Below are 23841 nucleotides of genomic sequence, written 5' to 3' on the forward strand. Positions count from 1 at the left end.
CCCTAACAAAAACTCAAGGAGGATTTATGTTGCCTGTTATTTGTCCTGTGCTGGCACATAGTTGTGGTGAATGAAATTCTCTCAGCAGCCAAATGCCTTGCTCTGGAACGAACAACTTTGTTTGCACCTTAACCCAGCTGCAACACAACTACGAAACGAAGAGAGCTCCAACAGGCCCCTTGGTACAAGTTTCCACTTGGCCAGTGCAAGACCTGGTCCCCAGGCATTGTGGAGACCAACTCCACAAAACACAGCAGATGGACATAGGACAAAAAAATATCAGTATAGACGAGCTAAACGTATCACTATACGTGAACTTCATCAACCTTGTGCATCAGTGGCAGGACAGAGATGAGGCTAGTACCAATCATTTAGGAAACCAAATATCCATAAGAAACATCAGGAAAAATTACAGGAGATAAACATTATCCTTGCTGCCCAAAGACAAAGTAGAGTCGTCAGTGGCACTTATGCAGGCAAACAGCAGAGCAGCAGCCTGGCTACAGGAGGGATAACAACGGATGAGTTAAATGAACCTCCGGTGGACCCACAGTTCTGGTGCCAGACTTCTGCCTTTGTAAAGCAATATAAAACATCAAGGTTTTAGCATTTATTGTGCCTGGGAAATCATCAAAGATCTGTTCTGAAACTCCGTTTAAAACCGACTTACTTAAAGAAATGCTCTTTGTATACATATTGCTTATTATTTTAGGAGTCAATTTTATATAACAAAGAAATATTGTGGTTCTTTAATCTTTACTTTGAATTGTTGATTTCATCTGAAATTGACTGTCTGAATATTCGTATTAGGAAACAATCTATTATCACCACAATATTAGGGGGAAAAGATTGTATGGACTTACTCCTTCAGACTTCTTGTCAGGGAAGATGCAAGTCTCTCCACCAGCTGTGAAATTACAGTAAACTTTGAAAGAGTCCCTGGAACATCCTTGGTTAGGATCAACCCAGTATTCACCTGGATTGGTGAAAAAGGGAAGAGAAAATCAGCACTATGCAGGCAGAATGATGGAAAGGTCAACAACCATCTCACCAGGGACATTTCGTCCCAGTGATTAGCTAATACTACATGTATTCTTGGAGAAACGGTTCTGTTCTGTTTCTAGACAACACTGGCACCTCACAGAACAGCTATTTCGCATCATATGCCCCCATTCTTCTCTACTTACTGCTTCTTTGGTCAGCCACATTTCTCTTGGGGTGCTGAGGCTGAGGAGTGTCCAAATTACTACTTTTATGCTACATGCTTGTATTTACTGTACGGAGACACTATGAAAATCACTGTGCTTTCCCCGCACACCCTCCACCCGAGGACGCACCGTCTGGGAAATCAGGGTGACAGAGCTGCAGGTCCTTGCAGGTACGAGCTGGGTTATGTTGAGTGCCCAAGGGATGCTTCATTTGCTCAATTTCCAGTTTCAAGGAATTCAGTGAGCCAAAAATTTCCTCCATGCCATCTGCATAGTCCATGTAGTTGTCAGCATTTCCATCATCCACCAGCTGGCTGGCATCAATGTTTCGCCTAGTCCTCTTGGATGCCTGGATGGGCAGGGGCTGGATGACTTCTCCAGGAGGACCCTGATTTATGAGGAAAGATACAACTTCTTATCACACTGGGAGTTGGGAAGAAACAGCCAAAGAGGCCATCAGCCAACAATGCTGAGAAACAGCATGACAAGATACATGCTAGACAAGTAAAACATCGCTGATGGTACTGATGAACACATCAGCCAAGCTTGAATGCTGGCTCCATGTTCTTTCATCTCCCCATTAGCAACTCTCCCTTCACATCCTGCCTTTCTCCCCAGCATTTCTAGGAGATCCTGCTCCATTGCTCGGATTCACTATCTGCTGCATCTTTATCTAGAAATCCTGTATTTCCTAACATTACAACACCCATTGACTCTGAATCTTACTTCATGGGTTCTACTTACAGGAGGTCCTGGGGGCCCAGGAAGACCCGATTCACCCTTTGGACCTGTTGGACCCTGGATGGCAAAACAGAGGGATAAACATGAGTCACTCAGGAAAAAAAGTTTGTCACTTATATTACATCCCAAACGCTATTCTTTTTAATAGTCTCTTGCAGCAAAGATTTTCTTCTTGTCCCTTTAGGAACACAAGAGGAGTCTCTTCCCCTCCTCTAATAAAATATATTTCTTGATTATTCTCTTATGCTTGGATAAGAAAATGGTTAGTCAAATATTGGGGTTAAATAGTAAACTTTTGCTTAGGCTTCTTATGGAAAAGGAAGGATTTTTCAATGCATGAAAAAATTAACTCTGCAATTCAGTTCAGCATTTTATAAATCAAATTAAAACCCTACAATGAATAAAACACTGGATTCTGCATGGCAACAGACTTCAGGAAGTTGCCCAAGAGGAATTTTTAGCTGCTTGAATAGGACAGCTGTAACACGAAGCTTGCTTTACTGTGGCACTTCTCACCGAATTCTTTGCTTTTTAGCTTGCCACCTCCCGCCTCACAGTCTATTTTTACTATCCTCTGCTTTACAGTAGTAGGCTTTCTTCTAAGGAGTATGCGCTGGATTCCTCCTTATGATCTTTGCTACACTGATGTTGAATAAAGTACAATGTGTGTAACAGAAACCTTTACCAATTATAATTTCTGAATTTAGACAGCCTGAAAAGGCCTCATCTGCTATAGTCATCTTTAGCTAATTGCCTTAATGCCATCAATGTGGAGGAATAGCAGCAGGTTATGCACTTATCAAGAGATCTTCAGCCCCTTCATTTAACAATGTCTATACTTACTGATGATCCTTTAGCACCTTTGGGACCAGGTGGACCCTACATAGAGAAGAATACAAAAGGGAGTTAGCATCTTTGTTATCAGAGAGGTCGTCAATCTGTCTCTCTCCTTATAGAGGCAGAATAACATTACAAGCGTTTGCAAATTTTTAAAAATTACCTTCCTTTCTCTTTCCATGTTTCACACCCATTTGAGTTGCTTGTTGCTTTTATTTGCAAACAGAGCAAAAGGACGTGTGCCTGACTAGTCCCCTTGACTGAAAACTGGAAAACCTGTTGCGTGACTGCTGTAACCCAGGGCTATTCCTGGCTCCACAGTGAAGCTAGCCAGCAAGACTGAACACTGGTTGCCACAAGTGCAGAGCGCAGCCCTTGGACACCCAGTGAAGAAAAATACAAATACCAGCACGTATGAGAAAACGCTTTGTGATTGCAGACAATTCATAAGAAAGGGGGAGAGAAACAGGGCAAGCTAATTCACTGCCCCAACGACTGCCAGGATGCATCGACCATGCTGTGCCCCTCTGTCTGCAGCACTCCCCTTGCAGCTCACAGCCTGTCGAGCCACGTGGCATCCACCGGATGCTCTTACAACTCATCCAAACGATTTTACTGGGCTCAGCAGAGCAATTCCCATGCCTGTTAGCAAGCACTTCCTCATGCAAAGGAATGCCAGGGGGACTGTGCTGAGTAGCTGGGAACACTACAGTGCCTCCAGAAGGGCTTCTTTGTAGTTCCCCCAAAATTCAGAGAATTACTTGTCACGTACCGGTAATCCTGGTGGCCCTGGGGGTCCAATTGGTCCAGAAGGACCTGTGATACCCTGAAAAATAAAAGCAGAAAAGCATTTATTTGAATGCAGTGATGCTGGCCTTTAACTACACATAATTGACTATTTCATTCGGAGGTCTCCATTCAAATTTGGAGTTGCAACTGGTTTTCAGATGTGCATATGGGTCCAGAGAAGAGTGAGACCAGGGAATCTCATATAGGCACCCAGTTATAAAAATCATCCCCCTAAATGAGCATTTAATGTTAGCATCCCTCCAAGTCTATTCAGCTCTTTTCACATGGCCCTTGGGCATCTACTTTTCCACCAAAATGGGGTCCGAGTGACTCACCCTCTGGAGTGTGAGTCCATATATGAGTATAATATTTCACACATAGAATAAAGCACAGTAATGCAGGAGGTATTTCTCAAAAATCAGTGAGACTGTCCTGCTGAGACAGTGATAGACCATCTCTGCTGTTATACACCTGCTCAAAGGCAACAAACCCCACTGTTCAAAGGCACACGTAATGAAGGTCATATGGAACATTTACCTGCTCTCCTTTGGGGCCTGCTGAGCCCTGGGGTCCTGGGAGACCTCTGTCACCCTTTTCTCCCTGCTCACCTGGTGGTCCAATAAGACCAATTAAACCTGGATGACCCTAAGGGAAAACAGAAGATACTAATTATGATCTCCCTCCAGAGGTGACTAAAAAGCCTAAGCCTCCCATGAAAGTCATTTCTGGATACAAAAGCAAAAAACTAAACAAGGTAATTATAGTTATCCCTGACACCTGAAAGACCCAGAGCAGTGAAGAGCACAAGATTTTTGCAACAGAAAACACTAAAAATACAGAAACAGAACTGCTGCATTAGAGCATCTGCTCATTTCATGTTAACAAATATTACAGAAACTTCTACAAGGTTGAGAATCATGCCCTCAAGCAAGCCAGGTGCCCGTGCTTTCCTACGCCCTCTGTTAGAGGGTCTCTGTTCAGGCAGCCGGGATGATTACAACTGCCTGGGACTGCACGAGCCAGCGCAGGGAATGAGGTGATTCAGCTCCACTACGCTGCGTCACTCTCACCAGCGCCAGGCGATGACAGGAACGGGGCAGAGCGCCAGCCGGGCAGCAACGCGTGCTCACCTAGCGCACGGTTCAGTTCACCTCTTGGGGCAGACTCCTGGCTGGCCCTCCGCACCTCTCCTCTGAAGAGATGCCCAATACTTCCACAGTCTTCGAGAGAACCCAGGTGACCTGTAACCCTCCTCAGCCCTGCGCTGCCAGCCGCAGGGCCCCTTTGCAATGACGTGTTTTCCCCACAGCCAGACACGGGGCACCAGGCTCTGCAGAGATTGCGTGCAGCATTCTCACCTTTTCTCCTTTGGGACCAGAGTCTCCTTTAAGACCAGGCAAACCAGGTGGACCCTTTGGGAGACAGAAGGGGGTAAAATAAATAAATAAGAGAGAGAGAGAGAGAGAGAGAGAGAGAGAGAGAGAATATGAATTTATGTAAGATTTGTACATTTACATTTATTGTAAAAACTCATAGAATTTGACCAGCCTGGACATACCATTGGGCCTGGAGGTCCATCTGGGCCAGGGGAGCCTGGCAGACCTTGTTCACCCTGTAAAACAATGCAATCTGCTCAAACTAATCATCCATAACAGAAGTGCTCCCCAGCTGTGATTATTTCAATCATTCACCCATCCTTATCTGGTCACTCTGGCTGGAAAACACTTGCCTTCATTTCTCATGGAAGGTAAAAGCAAAAGGACTTATGTTCCTTTCATGCTCAAGTCTCTACTGGAAAAGGACTTAGGATCTCACGGAAATGTTATCCAGAGAGTAGATGAGCAGACCCAAAACTCAGATAAATCATGCTGGGAGGTGATTTCCATCATTATGCTAACTCCACTAATACAGCTTACCTGCTGTCAGGCACTCAAACACAGAAACTATCGGCTTGCTTGTAAACAGGACATTACACTGGGACAAAGACATCTTCCAAGGCAGATGGGTTATGGTAAAGCCTGGGAAGCCATCCTGGTTCAGCAGCTTTCTCAGACTTTCCTCAGTTTGGCAATACTCACAACTGGACCAGGAATTCCTCGAAGACCATCAGGGCCGGGTTTCCCTGGAGCACCTTGGGGACCAATTGGGCCTGTCTTCCCAGGAGGTCCTTCCAAACCAGCTTCACCCTAGATGCAAGAGACAGTATGGTTTAATGTGCAGTGAGCCATCAAATGCTCCTCTCAGATACAGAGTAGGTGCTGGCAGGACTTCACAGAATGAATGCAGTCACCTGTATAACATTTAAAACTTTCTACTGTTGAATTTCCTTCTGCTTCCTATCCCTTATGTGCTGAGAATAAGCCTCTAAACAGCCTCACTTTTCAGCATTGCTCATTTCTGCCAGTTTGCAGCAGGAACTGTACTTCGGCTGCAGACCCTCTGGATCAGGAGGGTCTTTATTTGCGTCTGCTGGAGCATACCATGTTACTTGCAACACATTAAAGTGCCAAACATGGTACTTGGTCATTTCAGAAAAAGAAAGGCATCCCCATAACCTTACCAAGCTCTAATTATATCCAAGGAGTTTGTTAAAAGACAAAACACACAGATTTGAAGCTGATGGCCCCAAATCAGGCAACATACAGCAAAATCAAATCACTTCCTTTCAAAACACAATGCTACCAGTATTTTGGCATGCAAAGGATATAGAAGTCCAAATCCATTCAGCCCTTACCTTGGCGCCTTTCTCGCCTTGCCTTCCTTCAGGACCAGCTGGACCAGGGGGACCCTAGAGAAAGCATAAAACAGATACAAAACACAGTTTGATCACCACTGATATGAAACAGTCTAGCGGAATTATCAAAAATGATGCTACAGCCCCAGGGAAGATGACAACGTGGAGATAAATATCTCTGAAAAAGCTTTATAAATTAGCTTCTTGATACATTAATCCCTGGGCTCTGCCAGGAAGGGAGGAAAATCAGGAGTACTTAATATTTATGTTTTCACTCAGGTGTTAAACACAACAAAAAAAAAAATCAAAGAATTTAGTCAACAAATTCCCATCAATTTCCAATGGCTGTGGATGGCACATCACTTGTGTTTTTTAAAAAACACAACTACTGCTTTTCATTTCCTTTAAACCTAAAAATAACATTACTTGCAAAAACCAATACAACTATACACAGAAAAAATATTTCTAAATAATCAGCTTACCCTTTTTCCTGGCGGTCCAGAGGGTCCTGGCTCTCCTGTGGGACCAGGGGAACCCTAGATGGAGAGTGGAGGAGCACAAGCTGTAAATGTACCATGAGACGCAGAAGGGAAGAGGGAGCACGTAAAACCTAAGCTGAGATCTAGAGTTTGTGCTGAGCTGAGGTGTAGGCGGTCAGTACAACTTCTGACACCTCCTCGGGGGTGCAAGTGGTATCTTGTTTTATCCCTTCCCACAATGTAATACCATAAGGAACAGTAAACTTCAAATTAAAGGCTAGATTTTGTTTTATCTTGACCTAATTTTTCCTTTCAGAAGGTACTACTGAGTAGCCAAGATAGATGGCTGCAACCACGGCTAGGCAGAGAGGAGGGAAGGAGAGGGTTTTAGAGACATCAGGAGAAGTCAGTGCAGCAGAAGCTGCTGGGAATTAGATACTGTATGTCCTTCTGTGTTAAAGTCCTTGGACTTCAGCACAGAAACTACTGTACAACACAGATTCTGTCCATCGCTTTACTCACAGTCTGCCCGGGTTCACCATCATCACCTTTGTCACCAGGGGGACCATCTTGACCCTAAAAGGGGAGAAGAAAAACAAGTGGGCTTATTTAGGGTATGAATTCAGTTAAGTGGAGTGTCAGCAGTAGCAGGAGCGGTTCCACTTGTTTTCACATCACCAGGCACCATCCCTTCCCATCAGAAATGCCAGCAAACTTCCTGACTCAGGTGTCAAATACTGTGGATAATAAGAGACATTTATACTGCTACTGTCCCAAAGATTTTAGCATGGTCAGAAGAACAATCTTATGGTAGGACTTTCTACTCTTTCCCAAGAAAAGCAAGAGTAAATGCCAGAGGAGCTGCATTGACCAAGGAATAGGTGTACTTCACAAAATCAAGAGAAAGAACTTAAGTGCACTTCTGTGAGATAAACACTTACAGCTGGACCAGGTTCTCCAGGAGGACCAGGGTCACCAGGGAAACCAACTGGACCCTGAAAAGAGATAAAAAGATATCCTCAGATCAGAGATATTGCCTTTGGAGAACTGTAGAGCATCAGGTACCTGCTACCCCAGTAACAACATGAGGAGTCACCTTACAACACAAAATCCTAAGTCTTCAACCTCAAACAGTCCCAGTTCACATCTCAGCTTTGCATCTTCAGTGTATTTCACCTGATCATAGTTACCAGCTCAGCTCCAGATCTGGACTATGGAAATCTCTGGTCTTAACACTGTGAATTTCACCTAGTTTTTCATAAATATATTGCACAAGTGACAGTGAAATCCTCACAGTTTGGTGTAGATTAGAAGGTTTTGCATTTGCTTGCTACATGATGTGTAACATTTTTCACAGGAAGATCCTCTCAACGCATTTAATGACTAAACCACTTTGCGGCTCTTCTCAGTACTGTCTATTGTGCACTTCAAATGATTTTGAGAACAGCGTTCAGACAATAGGTTCCAACCAACAGTGCAATATCCCAAAAACCCATCGTTAAGAGAGATGACTAACTCCTCTGCTGTTTTGTGCCATCTTTGCTTATCACATAATAAATTTCTTCAATCTGCAAGCATCAAAGGAGCAGGAAAGAAATACTGTACCACTATCATCTGGTATAAATCAGCATAGCTCTACTGGCTTCAACAGAGCTATGCCAGTTTGCATCATCAGGGATCTGACCCTAAAGGTAAAAAATCCCAAATTCACAGAAATTTCCTCTACACCATTTCAGAAGCCTCACTGATGCAGAGGATCTTGTCAGTGAATAAGCTTATCATAAAGTAAACCTATCATGGGCCCACAGAGATGAGTTTCAAGATAGCATGTAAAAAAGACTAACAATTCAAGCTGAAATATGTTGTACAGGTAAGTCTTTTCCTCATTAGTGCTCTAAAGAAACAGATTAATATCACATATAATTAAGGGGCATAGGTTTCTGTCTGCTAAACCTATTCCAGATTTCCACAAATGTCTTTGGAAAGCATCTTTGCACAAGGAAATCTCTGTTAGGCAAGACAAAGCAGCATTGCTTTCACAGGATGAGGTACTTACAGGGCTGCCCTTGGGACCATCATCACCGGGTGGACCTTTGGGGCCAGGTGGACCAGCAGCACCTGAGGGACCTGCTTCACCTTTTTCACCTCTCTCACCTTTAGGACCCTGTAAAGAAAACAGGTGTTTCCATTACCCAGGGAAATAATTTCCCAATCTCCAATTATCTTTTAATCAGTTCTGAAAAAGAACTTCCATTTATATCTTAAAATATGTGGACACGGTTTAGCAATGCCTTCCCACAAAGATTTAATCGCACTCATATTGTTAAATTGTGGGTAGTTTATATTCAGTGACTCTATGTTATAGTATAAATATCCTGTAACATGGCAGCGCCAGCCCCTTGGGTCCACCACCACCATCTCTGTCTGACTCCAGAACTAGGAGACAGCTGGTTCAGTCCCTGCAGTTTCATTCACATCCACACCTTTCTGAAACCCCTTTAACCTTAGGAAAATCACTGAAGAAAAGCTCTTCTGTTCCAGAAAATAGAGTATTTAAAGTCTACTAAAAGAACAAGGGTCAGCCTGCAGCATACTTACCGGGAGGCCAACCTCCCCGGGAAGACCAGGCTCACCAGACTCCCCAGGTTCACCCTGCAGATGGGAAAAGAGGATGAATGCAGCTATGCTGCTATTGCTATAGTACTCCATGGTCACAGTGGAGAGTACTCCCAGCCAGTCCTCATCAGGAGTGTGGGAACAAAAGCTCACGAGAAGACAAACAACAAATCATAAGCTGTTATTAAAGGCTAAAATATTCCACGTAATTCCAGCTACAGCACTGTCACTCATGGCCTAGCACTGACTGACCCGCAGGCCAGTTTCTGAAGGGTGCTGAGTTTCTGCTAATGTGCTAAACACTATCTGTTCCCCCTGAGCTCAGTGGGAGTTGAGAGTCTCAGCAGCACACCAGGCTGACACCACTTCTCTAGGAGATTTCCTTCTGCGCGCTCTTCAGTAGACACTGCATTATTTTCTTTTCCATGTGGGTGCATTTCCATCTTGTTGGTTCATAATAACAAAATACTGCAACATATACATTCTTAAACAAATCTCTTAACTGAGAAGAAAACACTATTGCAAGAATCTCAGGAACAGAATTAAATGTGCTTCAAGCTGGGAGAAGCTGCCTTCTGTAAATACATCTATTTAATTATACACACAGCGAACACACCAAATGACCATAGTCATGAATTATCCCATCACTGCCCCACTCTCCTGCCCTAACTCTCACCTTATCACCCCTAAAATAATTCAGGCTTCAAGACAAATCCTCCCAGGGTTCTCTAATGAGACCACCAGCAACTGTGGTGATTAGCACAGTGTGCAATGGCATTTGGTAGGCACCTGTCCACCTCAGCCCTCTTACTGATCCATTCCACATGCGGGCAGTGGGGAGAAAGGAAGGCAATGCTCACATAGTGAGCCAGAGCTACACTGACAAGCAGACCTGGCTTATCTTCCCAGACCAGTTTTCTATTTTCTTTCACCATTTCACATGATCACTGATACACTGATATCTTAACGAAGAACAGCTTTTCATTTACAAAACCCCTGAATGACTTTGATAGCAAACTTTCTGCTGGCTTAAATCAGGTTTTCCTGGATGCTTTACCTTCTCTCCTACTGCACCAGGATTTCCTATTCCCCCAGGAGGACCCTGTGGACCGTCTGCTCCTGGTGGTCCAGATGGACCTCTGGGTCCAGGTGGGCCTGGTGGACCCTGAAAGAAAAGGGAGACAAATTTAAGACATGTTTTTTGAAGCAATATTTATATCAGTGATAAAAATGAAAGGAGAAAAACAGCTTACCATCTGCCCAACATCCCCTGTTTCTCCCTTCTCACCAGGTGGTCCAGGCAAACCCTGTGGAGATGTTAGAAGGAATAATTCTTAGCTCATGTGCAACTCTGGCTCTCATTACCCTAAGCACTCTCTCGATGCTGTAAATTACCTGCAAGCCCACTGGGCCGGGGGGACCAGGGAAACCTCTCGGTCCTTCATCACCTTTCTGACCAAAGAGGCCTTGCTGTCCTCTAGGACCTGGCTCTCCATCAGCACCCTAAAAGAAAAGGGTCTAACATGGCTTAGCACAGGGATGTGCTACGTGCAAAGCCCCATCCCCATCCACCTTTAGCAGTCAGTGGCTGTGCCAGTCACAAATACCATCTCTTTACTGCATTTCCCAAGGACAGTTTTTAGTAAGTAGTAGTATTACTACTAACAGAGGACAATACTCACAGCTGGGCCTGGCTGACCAATTGGACCCTGTGGTCCTGTAGGACCTGGTGGACCCTGTCAAGAAACAGAAATGCTGCATCACATTTGGGAGCACAGTGCAAAAAAAAATAAATAAAATTCACCTATAAAATGAGAAGCCCTTCCAGCACAATCTCCGTTAGACTGGCACAAACTCTCAAAACAGAGGAGTGGGAAGATTGCCTCAAGTCTCCCTGGACACACCAGCCTCCAGCATGACTGGTACCAACAGTATGATAGTGCTGCACTGAAAGACAGGTCTAAAGAGTCTCCCTCCAAGACTTGTTTTGCAAAACACTTTCTGGGAAGATGAAAGTCAGAAATATTTCTGGAAAGGAAGAAACCTTCTGCATGTTTCCGTGTAACATAAGTCAGACATGTCACTGTTACCTCCAATATCATCTCCTAGGAGGTAAGGCTCAAGGATCAAGTCAAAACCCATGCAGTTTGACCGCTTCCTTCAGTACATTTACAAGAGATTTTGATTTTAGTCATCAGTCACATATCTTTGCTGCAGTAAAGCAATATCATACCACTCAGTTCGCTCTAGGTACTAGACACTTATGTGTAACATCTTTTCTATTCCTCAGAATCTGCTTATGTTGCTTTAACATAAGCAACTAGAAAGAGACTACAGCACACAACGTTAACTGCAAGAGTTGCTAATATTTCACAGATATTGATATAGTAGAAAGATGACATGGAAACATTCTCCAGTGACCTGGAGAAGAAATGCACCTTAGTGCACTCACTCTTTTTTTCACATTGTGTTGGTGTTTGATGAACAAAAGGTGAGGGGAAAAGTAAGAGGAAGAAATTAAAAATATACAGTTTTTATTTCCAGCAAATAGCACAATGTAACCACATGTTCCTACAGGAAAGCAATTACCAAAGACATGTGTCCCACTTACCTGTTCCCCTTTGTCACCCTTGCTGCCCTTCTGGCCGGGTTCTCCAATCTCACCCTGTCAGGTGTAAAAGGTGCACAGTTAGTTCATACATCCAGGTGACCACTTACATGTAATGACAATCAAGTCTTGCACATCTGGGTCCTATTCCAAAGATGCTGACTCCCATAAACCTTCCCCCAATCAGTTTTGATAAAGGCCACAGATCTGGCCACTCCAGGAGTAACGAAACCCTTTTGCATCCTAAAACTTTTCTGAGCTGCTGCAAGATGCAGGAAGTATCATTTTGCTAACCTTGTTAGCAATGATGAGTGATATGTCCCAGTTAATGCTTTCTAGGAATCCTCCTGTCCAGAGAGAGTGAAAGAGTGAGGACATGTAATTAATTAGGAAAGGACAGGAACCTTAGGCCTTACACCTTGTGTAAGCCTATGGGAAGGCTAACTGGAATTCAATAAACAGTTTAGTTGACAATGCACATGCAGCACAGTCTGATTCTCTCTCAAATCTGGCTCTGCAGATCTAATAGGATTGGAAGCACCGCAAAACATCCTTATATTACGATATACAGCACATTTGACATGATGAAATGCAAGCAGCAGGTCAGCATGGTGGAGTAGGGTCATGCTGCACAGTTTCTTCCAAGAGTAATCCTGCAAAGCAGAGAGACTTTTCTCACCTTGTCTCCATCTTCTCCAGGTGGCCCAACAGGACCTGCTGGCCCTGGGAGTCCAACTGGGCCCTGGATGCCATCCCGACCAGCTGGCCCTTGAGGGCCTTTCTCACCCTGGAGATGTAATGCGCAGACAGGTTACATAGCATTCTCCTCCACCTTCCAATCTGCTCATTAAAACCCATCAACATTCATCAACTAATGACCCCTGATGATATAGTCTTGTATAACAAAACTGGTTTTCAGCAGGTATTATTTTACAGGGCTCTCTCTGTGTTCCCTGTCTCAAGCAAGACAAAATTTCTACCTCAGGAGACAAATAAAACACAAATAAATCTAAATGATGAATACCTACATCACAGCTGTAATTTTGCTGCTATAACAATATAATCATGCTCAGTCTGAGCTCTCTGTCATCTCTCTCATCTCTCTCTCACAATGAGGAACAAGACTCCAACTATTTTTTATTCCCACAAGCCAATTCTTACTGATGCCAGTCCTGACTGCATGAATGCTTTCAATGCCTCCTTCCTGCCTACTGCACAGCAGATGGAGATTTCTCAGGAGACCCTGACCCCCCTCCTGAGCCTTCTGGACAAAGGAAAACACATTAAGTGGATAAAACACTGCTACCTCCTGCTCAAACAATCTACTTGCATTCCTCAAACCTGGAGCCTTCAATCAAATTTGTTTGTTTATAGGAACTGAGCAGTGGATATTTTTCAGTTTCCTAGTACATAATTTAATTGCATCTAAATCCTGGTACTCTCCTCTGAATAATTAGATGCCACATAAATTGCCTATCCATCCATCCAATAACACATCATATAGACACTTGGCAGTACAGATGTTCATAGAGCTGATTCACCAGGAAATTCTTGCCTCTGGACTAGCTGCTAGTGTTTCTAATAATCCTGCAAACACAGAATACTGTAGTTGATAAACACCTTTAATAAAAACTATCAAAGTGTCCTAGTATTGTCTGAAATCACTGATGTCAGCGTTTGCCCATTTTGCTGGATCTAAAGCTGAGCCTGAGTTTGAACCAGGCAACCCGAAAGTCAGTGATATTTCTCTGCAAAACCATTTGGGTGTAAAAGAGGTGCACAGCCTTCCTCCTTGGGACTGCAACGATGTTGTGCTCTTCAGTCACAAAAATAGTCTCTCCTATCTTCATGTGATGCCTCACATGTACGCCTCGGGACTGAAAGACTTGACAGCCTGCACAGGCTGGTGAACATGCAGGAGAAGGACCATATGGCAGGACTCAGCAGCTACCTGCCCGAGTCCTGCTTAAAGCAGCCCCTCCTACGGGTGCTGGTGGGATAACTTGGTACACGTGTGCTGTAGAAGCACACAGCATCCCCAGCCAGAAACATAACCCGCCGTGTCACCTCACGTGGGCTCTTGGCCAGGGACAGAGCTGGGATATGAATTTTATTCCTCACCATCTTTTTCAGAGTGGCTGTTACTTCTGTTGCTTAGCTACAAGTCTAGGGTGGCTTATTCCATTGCATCCATTCTCCCTTCAAAAGTACTGCTCAGATTTGGGCCCAATGGAAATTACCGTGGCTGTTGCTTTACTCCGGTTCTCCTAAGCACTGATGAGGTTCACTTCACTGCTCAGAGGCCTGTCCTGTGGCCATTTGTCACAACAAGGTCACATAGCCTGTCATGTCACCTCTTCAGAGTCTGTATACCTTCCTATTGCCTGAAGTCATTTTGGTCCCTAGGATCATATCCATGCTTTTTGCATCGTATCCATCCATTTTTGATGGCATGGATGTCACAAACAGGGTGGTTTATAGCAGATAACATTACTTGCCTTGATGGACCCAAGATAAGATGATTCTTCCTTAATTGGATTCTTTTTTCCCCCCTCTTTACATACCTACCCCCAGGGTCTGCCTCCACACTCATCTCCCAGCATACAGATACCTATTTGACTCACAGCTGCTAATCTTACACCAGTACTTACCGGGGCTCCCTTTTCACCTGCAGGTCCTGGAGGCCCTTGTGGGCCAGGTCGCCCTGGCAGGCCTATTGGGCCAGCTGAACCCGCGGGACCTCGCTCACCAGGAGAGCCCTGTTTGGAGAAGGAGGGAAGCATTAACTGGCATGTAAGGCTTTATACAGCTACAGAAAGAAAGTAACCCAAGAGCAGCACACTGCAAGTGCATCAAGTGCAGATGTCAGTATGTGAGCATGTTTGATGGGGTGACTGCCATGTAATGACTCAGTACCATCAGCCCAAGGGGTCCTATAGATCCTTCTTAATTAAAATCCCTGAAGCAGCTGAGTTCTTCCTGGGATGGTGCAGGGAGCTCAGCTCCTGGGGGCATATTATTAGAGTCTGGAAAAAAACCATGAGCCATTTAACAGCTAATGCAGCAGGGAGGGTTCAATGATGAATATTTTCTTCTAGGAGGGCTGCACTGTGCAAGAATCTCAAGTGGGAACAACTTTCAGAAGCAAAGCTGGTGACTTAGAAGCAAAATGCTCAGCTTCCTCATTCCTGATGTCCTGAATCATCCCGTTCCCTCAGCCTGTCACACATGTTCACGGCTGACACCACAAAATGATTGACATGTGTGTCTTGTAAAATAAAGCAGTATCCAGCAAGCAGCAAGATAGTGCAAAGAGAATAACAGACAAAGTTCTGAGCTGTGACTAAAGCTCAGTTTTGGCTTGCCAAGCCTGTAAATGTCTTAGGTGGTGCTGCAAGGACAAGGATACTTACTGCTGGACCTGGAGGCCCTGGGGGACCTTCGTTGCCTTTCAGTCCTGGAGCACCCTGGAAGGAAGAGGACAGGAAAACAAAGTCATTTCTGGAGCCGTGTGCTGCATTGCCTGTTCATCCTTCCCACTGGAAAGATCGGAAGAGCCTTTACTTACAATTGGGCCAGGGAGGCCTCTCTCTCCAGGGAAGCCTCGCAAGCCCGGGGGACCATCCTTTCCTGGGAGACCAGCTGGACCAGGATCACCCTGCAATTACAATGATAAATACCTAAAGATCTGCAAACTCCATAAAGACCCAGCTCCTCTCTCCGGACTCTACTCTGGATGAGATGTTGTTAAACAAGATTTCTTTCCTGAATCTTCCTGCTCCACCTTTGGGAGAGAGGCAGGCATCCAGACTTGCAAGGAAGGTGAATTCAACAGCCTGCTGGCTCCCCATCCCGCAAACCGAATGTGGACTCATCTTCATCTGTCACATGCTGCAGATTGGACTGCACTAGCAGTCACACCAGATGGGGAAACAGCCTACCTTGGTCCCTTCCTTTCCAGTGAGGCCAGGAAGACCTTGTTCACCAGGGGGACCTGGAGGGCCTGGATGTCCCCGCTCACCCATTGGGCCAGTCTCACCAGTCGGACCCTAAAGAAACAGATTAAGAGAAGGTGCAGGAGATCAGCAAACCAAGCAAGTAAGAAGCTGATGAAGTTTATCAGTTTCACCCTTTAAGCTGCAACTAGACAGAAGATGCTTCTTCCCTTAGCTGTCACACTCGGTGTCACTGGGAAGCCTGGGAGGGATGCTTTCTTTAACATATAAAGGGATGTTGGTTTGGAAGCAGGTAAAATGGCACTTAACCTAGAGGCTTTGGGAACCTCTGGAATTCAAGTGTTTGCAAAAATGACAGATATTACTATTACAGTTGTTATGCTCAGGGCTTTTTATATTGAAAGCTTCCTAAGCATAGAACAATCATGCTATTTCTTCCTGATATTGGGCATAAATAATGGATTAGGCTTGTAGTACATGGAAATTATTGACTGCCTCTGTGCTGTACATGGGCACTAATGGTGACAAGTGTCACATAACGCTCTAGACAGAAGGTTCCCAAGTGTCCCATTTTGGAGGGGGACAAAAGCCATATGCAGAAGACCATAACATCCCTGCACACTGATGTCCACTGGGACTGTGGTTATAATTCATGTCACACTGCAGGGTGCCACTTAGTGTAAGCAGAATGATAACATTGTGATCACTCAGCAACCACACATCACACTAACTATGCACAGCAGAGCCAAATAAAATTGCCACAAAACCTAATTTGCACTTGAGAACACAGATAGAATCAGGGAATTGCCCCTAATCAGGGAATTTATAAACTGTGGAATTAGCGCTACCATTAAAGAGGACAAGTTAATTACTTTTTAATTAAAGAGTGTACCTCCCCAGCAGTTCAGAAAAGATGACTACCAAAACCCAGTTTTATTCAGTCTAAGACTCTACCTATAAAACTGATGCACGAGGCCTGCAAGCCTGTATTTAGGGGTACAGATACTACTTGTGCAGATACTATTTCCAGATTGCACAGAGTTCATTGTGACTTACAAAAAATAACATAAAAAAAAGCTCAGCTCTGACAGAGCAGAGAATCACTGCATTTCTTCGTAATAAAATGTAACAGCACTGGTGCATCATTCTTATTCTGTCCTGAAGGGCTACATGACCTGCTGGGGCATTCAAGATTGCATTTAACTCTGGTTCCTTACGGTCATTTAGTCAGGGTCTGCGCAGCGTCTTCTGTAATGTTAGGTAGGATGGCAAAGGGCCAGAGATGGTCTCCCTCCCTGGTCCCACACCAATTTTACACCAACATTGGTCTGTGAACTTCACAGGCACCACCTTATTTACAGCAGCACTGGCGAGATTTGGCACTGCACCACTGGTCACCCCTCACATTGCAACGTGCCAAGCAGGATGGGGCTGGGGGCTTTTAGGCACTTTGTCCAAGCACCATCCTAAGGCCTGAACAAGCTGGACCTCTGCACAGAGACAGTGGGGCAAACTCTGATCTACCACACAGCAAAGGAGGCTCTGAGTTTTTAACTCTGTGGCCAGGAATTTCCAAAACAGCACGCTTTGATGCAACTTCACGTCCCCTGGAGCAGGAGCCTCTGCTCTGGGCAATCTGTCATCCCATAGCTCCCAGCTAAGCCAGTCCCCGGGGTCCCCAGCCCAGGGTGTCGTGCTGGCAAGGCTCAGACATGGAGCAGCCATTTCTTACCTGAGGGCCTACAACACCAGGAGGGCCTGGAGGGCCTGTCTTGCCTTGGAAACCCTGTTGGAAAAAGGAAAAAGACAAACAGATGACACTTCTCACAAGCAGTCAAATGAGGGTCACAGACTGCTCCTGGACTGCTCCTCCTCTGAGGAGACTATTGACTATGAAAGGATGGACACCCACAGGCAGAAGAAAGAAGAAATTAAACAGAAAATGGAAGATCTCTATCTGTGTATTTACAAGGGGGTGGAAGGGAAAAGCAATGATCAAAGTCTTCCAGCTCCAGTGAGGACTCTGGGAGCAGCACTCCCTGGGGCAGGGGGGCCTTCTGATGGGGACCAGATCCTCAGCTCAGCTCTGCTATTCTGATGGAGCTACTGTGGCTGCCTGAAGGAACGGCCATATGTACAAAAAGCTTGCTACACCTCTGAAACCTACAGAAGAAATGGCCATTAAAAAGTCAGCATGCGCACATATCTAATGCTAAGCAATTCTTAATAACAACTTCCCCTCTCCTACTCCCAGTTCTGGTTTAATTGTTATTTTATGCTTCACTCCTCAGGAGCTCTGAGGCTGGGTGACCATCTTTCATTTTTCACGTAGGCAGCACCAGACCCTAGTTCTCCACGCAACCATGTCAGCTTGGGGTTTTGAGTGAAGTTTTATTTCCTTCATCAACATCTGTTGATAAAATGTGTTTCTCTTTGGATCACCAAATGATGATGAATAATGAAGTCTGCAAATCTGAGATCCATGACAGCTTCTTAAAACAACCTTAAAGGGTGACAGTAATAAACTGTCACCACAGCAATTGTTTAGTTCTAAACTACCCTTTAAAAAGCACATAATTATCATTCTTACTATAACATGTTGACATGCTTGAGAAATGTCATTTAGAACTTAAAGGCTAATTTTCTCATTGCCACAAAAGATGATCAGCTAAGTCCCAAGCCAATGGTACTGTGTCATGCTAAAAGCTAAAAAAACTATTCAACATTGTTATAGCTGTCTGCAAATAATAGAAAATATCCCACAGTTGATGGGGAAATGGCAAAAAGTCTGTGTGAAATGAAAGTACAATTTAGACTCTATATTTAGAAAAATATTTCAACTACTTCTATGCTGGACTTAGAAAACTCCTTTTTCTTTCTTTCTTTCTTTCTTTCTTTTTTTTTTTTTAATCCTGTCTGAATTTTCCTTTTATTTTTTTTCTTTCTTTTACACTCCAAGTTAATAAGTCTAATAAGGCCAAATATTTAGGCATTCTTCAGCATGCCCTATATCTGCTAATCCAAAAGCAAAATAAAGGGAACCACACAAGACACAGATTTCAAGTCTAGGTTTTTGTGCATGAAGGTACAGAGTGCACTAACAAGGTTACCAATGTGGAAATAATATTTAATTTGTTTTTGTGCTTATCTCCTCCCCTTTTGACATGGCGTAAGGAAAGAGGACAAAAAAGGAGGAGAGAAACGGGAAATTATCTTAAGCTATACAGCATTGGCCATCTGCTTTAAAAGTCATCCTAGGCATTAAAGTTGGTAGCCTCATGGGCAGACTAAACCGAAAGATTTCCAACAGCCACAAGCTGGAGCTACAGCACGGGCCAGCACGCAGGCACCCGGCCGCAAACCCAGGGCCGCTGCTCCCTCTGCGCGCACGTCCGCGCGTGCTCCGGGCAGCCGGGCCAAAGGGATCTCTGCAAGCTTCTTCCAAAGCTTGGAAGAACAAAAGTTTGCTTTCTGGAAGTATTTGAATAGGTAAGTCATTACCAGAATGACTAAAGCAAGCCATTGGGGGATCCTTTCAGACCCAAAATAATTGAAAGCGTGTTCATATACACGCTCACTTGGAGTCGGATCAGTCTCAAGTGAGTCCAGTCTCAAGCGCTGAAAGCAGCAGAAGCAAGTGAAGACTTTCCTTCTTTTTCTAATTTGAATTTAGGTGTCCCTAATGCTATAGATAACTCAATGAAGGAAGACTAAATGTCACAATCAGACTTTGGCAGGTGAATGCTCTTCTCTTCACCTTTAAGCTAATCCCGACCTGAGGATTCTTTGCTTGAAAATACCACAAGTATCACCAAAAAGTCAGTCTTATGGAGCGTAAATAAATATCTGGGGTTGCATTGAGCAGTATTTGCATTGCCTTGCTTAGCAAATGCCAGGCAAGTTAATTAAATTTTTCTGTGATAAGTTAAGGGGAAAATGCATAATGTGCAAAGCCTTTTTAATGCTCATTTGCTAGGAAAGGCAGTGGGGAAAAATGCAAAGCTGAGCAGAGAAAGTTGTCGTGGTATTTTTCCCCTGTAAAACAAACACAGAACAAAGAGCCTATCTGCTAACATGCAGCATGCAGTGTTGAGGAGAGCAAAATATCAACAGCAGCAAATGAGCTGGATTGTAATCAGTTGAGGAAAAAACAAAAATCCACCAAAACACAACACAGAAGGATACTAATCACTGCATGCACATGAATACATGGCACAATGATCATTTTTGCTTAGGGTATCTTTTAAGAAAAAAAAAAAAAAAAAGAAGAAGATGCAGAAAACAGATCACCAGAGACGTACAACAGCTGTATTATCATACCTTCCACATGCCTCATCATTCTCCTTTGGTGAGAAACAATGATTACATCTGTGCAACAAAATCTTTTAAAATTGACAAAGCAGTATGTGCACAATACAGTAAGGTACCTAAAACAGCCAGGAGCTGCTCCTTGCATTGGAGACACGTTCGGCAAGTGATTATTGCTGGACAGGAGCTTAGGCCAAACTTTGAGAGGCCACCACGAGTAGCTTCAGCTAAAAGGCAGCAGCAGCAGGGATGCTCTTCCTACTGGTGTGTTAAGCAGTGGCTGATACTCAAGCAGTAACCAGTATGGACAGAAAAGCTAGAGCAAAACCATTGCATCATTGCTCTCGGCCAGGAATTGCTTTCATTTTGAAACAGGTACTGTTAAAACCAGGCTGTAACTCTCTCTTGCTTTGCAAGAGTACTTGGCATTGACCACGTGAAGAGTCAGAAAGAGGGAAAAAAAGCATTTATTTCTCCCCACTACAGCTTCCACAGAAAGTAAAGCTGGAGAAGGAAGCTGCCCCTGACCTAAGCAGCTGTGGCTGAAAGCGGAGAGCTTCAGTTGTAAAGGAGGGAGCCCTTTTCAAGGAGAAATCTCTGCTATCACAGACCTGTAGTTAAGTTACATCACTGGAACAGAGAGATGTAAAACCCGCACATTTCCAATGGAAGGAACAAGGAAGAAAATACGGATTTAGCCATATCACACTGAAGAGCGGCTCAGAGCCCCCCCAGAGGGCTAAGGGGAGAGCGCTTCCGGGAGCCCATGGGGCTGCAGAGATCGACCAGGGCTGCGTGGGAGTCGCCCCAGCTGCTCTCCACTTCCTAAAAGCACCTGCTGCACTAACTGCAGGCTCGTGCTGGTGTGTTGACATGGTCTCAACCCCAGCCAACTTCCTCCCACTTAGGGAGGACCGCAGCGGAGCTGGCTGGCTGCAGCGCCGGCACAGCAGAAACCCAACCACCTTTGATACTGGTCACCAGTCTCACTAAATCTCTGCTCACGTTTTCTCTGTGCATGGTACACTGTGATCTTCACAGTCTACTAACAGGACAGAGGGAGAGAAGTTGGTTCACGGCCTTCACATAAACTATCATTAGACCGACTTGTCCTGCCCAAAACAGGGTTGCTTCCCATAGACCATCCCATGCAGCTGAAGAGACATAGACCTTTGGAGAAAAACAACATGTGGCAACACCTCCTCAGCTGCACAGAAAGATTTAGAAAAAACAACTGGCAAGACAAGACTCAGGACTAATGATCTATCCAAGATTTTTGGCTACTTACAGTTTCTCCTCTCTGTCCGGGGTGACCAGGCAATCCATCCTTTCCAGGAGGACCCTACAGAAGAAAAACAGGGTGAGAAGAACCATGAGCATGACTTAGCAGTTAACCTGTGATGAGGACTAAATCAAATCTGCTTGCATACTTGCATTAATTCCTATTCATTTTACAGCAAAATGGGGGTTCTCAAAACCCCCGAAGACACAGCCCTTTCCCACAAATCTCTCAAAGGAAGATTTATCTTACAGATCCAGAGATGCAGAGAGCTGTCCACCACAGGGAAAGAAATCACTCTGAAAAGATTTCTGAGGTCCCCCATCAGTGTATAGTAATTGCAGAGACAGAAGTGTTACTCTGGTGTGCTGTCCTCCCAGTACACAGAGGGGAAAAACAAAGATCCTGGTGATGCTGAATCATTACGAAATGAACGTTTATAATCAGCCACAATGTACTTGGCTGTTTAAAATCTTAAACTGTTAAGTTACGATGTCTCAGTATTGCCTTTTATTGGGTACGTCGCCACTTGTCAGAGAAGCAGCTAAGACCTAGTTGGCACAGGCAATCACAGCTGGATGGAAAATACTTAATGTATTTCTTTGCATGTTCTGGAAAGAGAGTTACTTACAGGGGGGCCTTTTGGTCCAGGAAATCCAGTTGGTCCTTGAGGCCCTGGTGGTCCCTGGGATACAAAACAAGCCAGAAGACACAGTTAAAAAGCCCACACACTTTACTATGAAATACCACTGCTGTTTGAACAGCAGATGAGCACAGAGATACAGAAAGCCAGTTTCCTCTCTGCCCCCCAAAATGTTACTGAAGTGCAAGCTACAGCTGCATAGGGCCATCCCTGGAAAAAAAGAATGCCTGAAGAAATAAGAACCATTGGGTACATTTACCTGAGTGCCTGTCTAGTTGGAAAAAGCTCTACAAACGTTAAGCAAGTTTTTGACCTCTTTTATCTTTCCCTCCAATGCTATGAAAAACAGGTCTTCTCCCATCACACCTGGGAGCTACCAGCCCCAGTCTCAAGCAGAAATAAAGGAAGAGTGCCTTGTGATTTCGGGACCATGGCTTCCGAGAGCAGCATGAGCAGGGGCACGATGTTGCTCTGTACGCTCTGGCTCCCCGGCGTGCTTACACCCCTCGGACGGTCGCTTCCGAGAGCACCGTCAGCGGCAGCTCCCTGTCCCCTATCATCACAACCAGCAGAGCGTAAAGCTGGAGGCCGATCTCATATTTCCTGCCTGGGCAATTTTGTAGAAAATCTTCAAGCAAAACAACAACAACAAAAACCTTGCAGAAACTGAGGCTAAAATCATGAAAATCCCAGTTATGTCCTAGTAGCCTGGAGAAAGGAATAAGGGATCCTGGAGGTCCACCTGTCCCAGGAAACCAGGGCTCTGGCCAAACAGCCAGAGCACACGGGTGGCTCTTCCCCTGCACCACGAGGTTTGCATGGGGCATCCTCCATCAAAGCCCTGTCTGACCCTGCCTAGGAAGAGGTCTGAGGGTTGCTTTTGATGGCTTTTGATACCTCTATCCACAAGAGCAAATTTAACTTCGGTTTATAAACAGGTTTTTACTTTTTTCTGCCTGATGTGTGCATACCCCTCCCTGTTTCGTGGAGGTATTTGGCAGGACGCTTGCTGTAAAACATCTCATTTCCCTCTCGGCACCATAAACCAGCCATGCACCATGTCCAATTACTGGACTTTTTAAAATTAATTTCTGTTGTAGCCCTACTGGATTGTCTTACCCTTTCGCCAGGAGGACCAGGGGGGCCGTCACCACCAGAGTTGCCCTTTTACGAATTAAAAAATTGGAAAAAAAAAGGCATTAAAAATACATATCACCAATTCAGCTGCTTTGCACAAAGACTTTAAATGCCACCAACCACAGCGCAACAACACACCCCACCGATTCCCCCTGCCCCTCTCTATTAATAATTCTGTATCAGGAGCAATATCCAGTGACAAACGAGCAGCTGCTCATTCCCCCCAACACCGCTTAATAAAAATACAGGAAAGATAATGTCGGTGAGCTCAGGATATTTCCACCGGATAACGGGCTCCTTCTGTGAGATAAATGCTGCAGCAAAGCCAAGGTATTTATCAAAAATTCATGCCGACACAAAGCCGAGACATTTATTTTTAAAGCAGGCAGCGCTGCTGCGACAATGTTTCATTACAAAAGCTTCGCTTCCATCAGGCCAAGCGATTGAGGCTCGCTTAATCGGTTTATCTAGTGGGTTCTGGTGGGATGGAGAGCTTCGCCACGCCT

General features: G+C 44.7%; 1 protein-coding gene across 2 annotated transcripts in view; it reads right to left on the bottom strand.

The window, feature by feature from the left end:
- COL5A1 (collagen type V alpha 1 chain) overlaps positions 1–23841 on the bottom strand; it is a 167007-nt gene that overhangs the window by 9767 nt on the left and 133399 nt on the right. For both annotated transcript variants that reach the window (XM_085325272.1, XM_085325271.1), the window contains exons 35-63: positions 23318–23362; positions 22187–22240; positions 21565–21618; positions 17701–17754; positions 15954–16061; positions 15581–15670; positions 15426–15479; positions 14664–14771; positions 12692–12799; positions 12016–12069; positions 11087–11140; positions 10800–10907; positions 10658–10711; positions 10462–10569; positions 9387–9440; positions 8845–8952; positions 7730–7783; positions 7311–7364; positions 6792–6845; positions 6310–6363; positions 5654–5761; positions 5134–5187; positions 4934–4987; positions 4113–4220; positions 3559–3612; positions 2793–2828; positions 1953–2006; positions 1338–1596; positions 864–976 (exon numbers count right to left, since the gene is read on the bottom strand). In XM_085325272.1, the coding sequence (XP_085181398.1) occupies positions 864–976; positions 1338–1596; positions 1953–2006; positions 2793–2828; positions 3559–3612; positions 4113–4220; positions 4934–4987; positions 5134–5187; positions 5654–5761; positions 6310–6363; positions 6792–6845; positions 7311–7364; positions 7730–7783; positions 8845–8952; positions 9387–9440; positions 10462–10569; positions 10658–10711; positions 10800–10907; positions 11087–11140; positions 12016–12069; positions 12692–12799; positions 14664–14771; positions 15426–15479; positions 15581–15670; positions 15954–16061; positions 17701–17754; positions 21565–21618; positions 22187–22240; positions 23318–23362 (2271 nt within the window). The remainder of the gene's footprint in view (positions 1–863; positions 977–1337; positions 1597–1952; positions 2007–2792; positions 2829–3558; positions 3613–4112; positions 4221–4933; positions 4988–5133; positions 5188–5653; positions 5762–6309; positions 6364–6791; positions 6846–7310; positions 7365–7729; positions 7784–8844; positions 8953–9386; positions 9441–10461; positions 10570–10657; positions 10712–10799; positions 10908–11086; positions 11141–12015; positions 12070–12691; positions 12800–14663; positions 14772–15425; positions 15480–15580; positions 15671–15953; positions 16062–17700; positions 17755–21564; positions 21619–22186; positions 22241–23317; positions 23363–23841) is intronic.

The sequence above is a fragment of the Rhea americana genome, unplaced genomic scaffold, assembly GCF_003343005.1.
Source record: "Rhea americana isolate MKP2758 unplaced genomic scaffold, rheAme1 scaffold_97, whole genome shotgun sequence".
NCBI lineage: Eukaryota > Metazoa > Chordata > Aves > Rheiformes > Rheidae > Rhea > Rhea americana.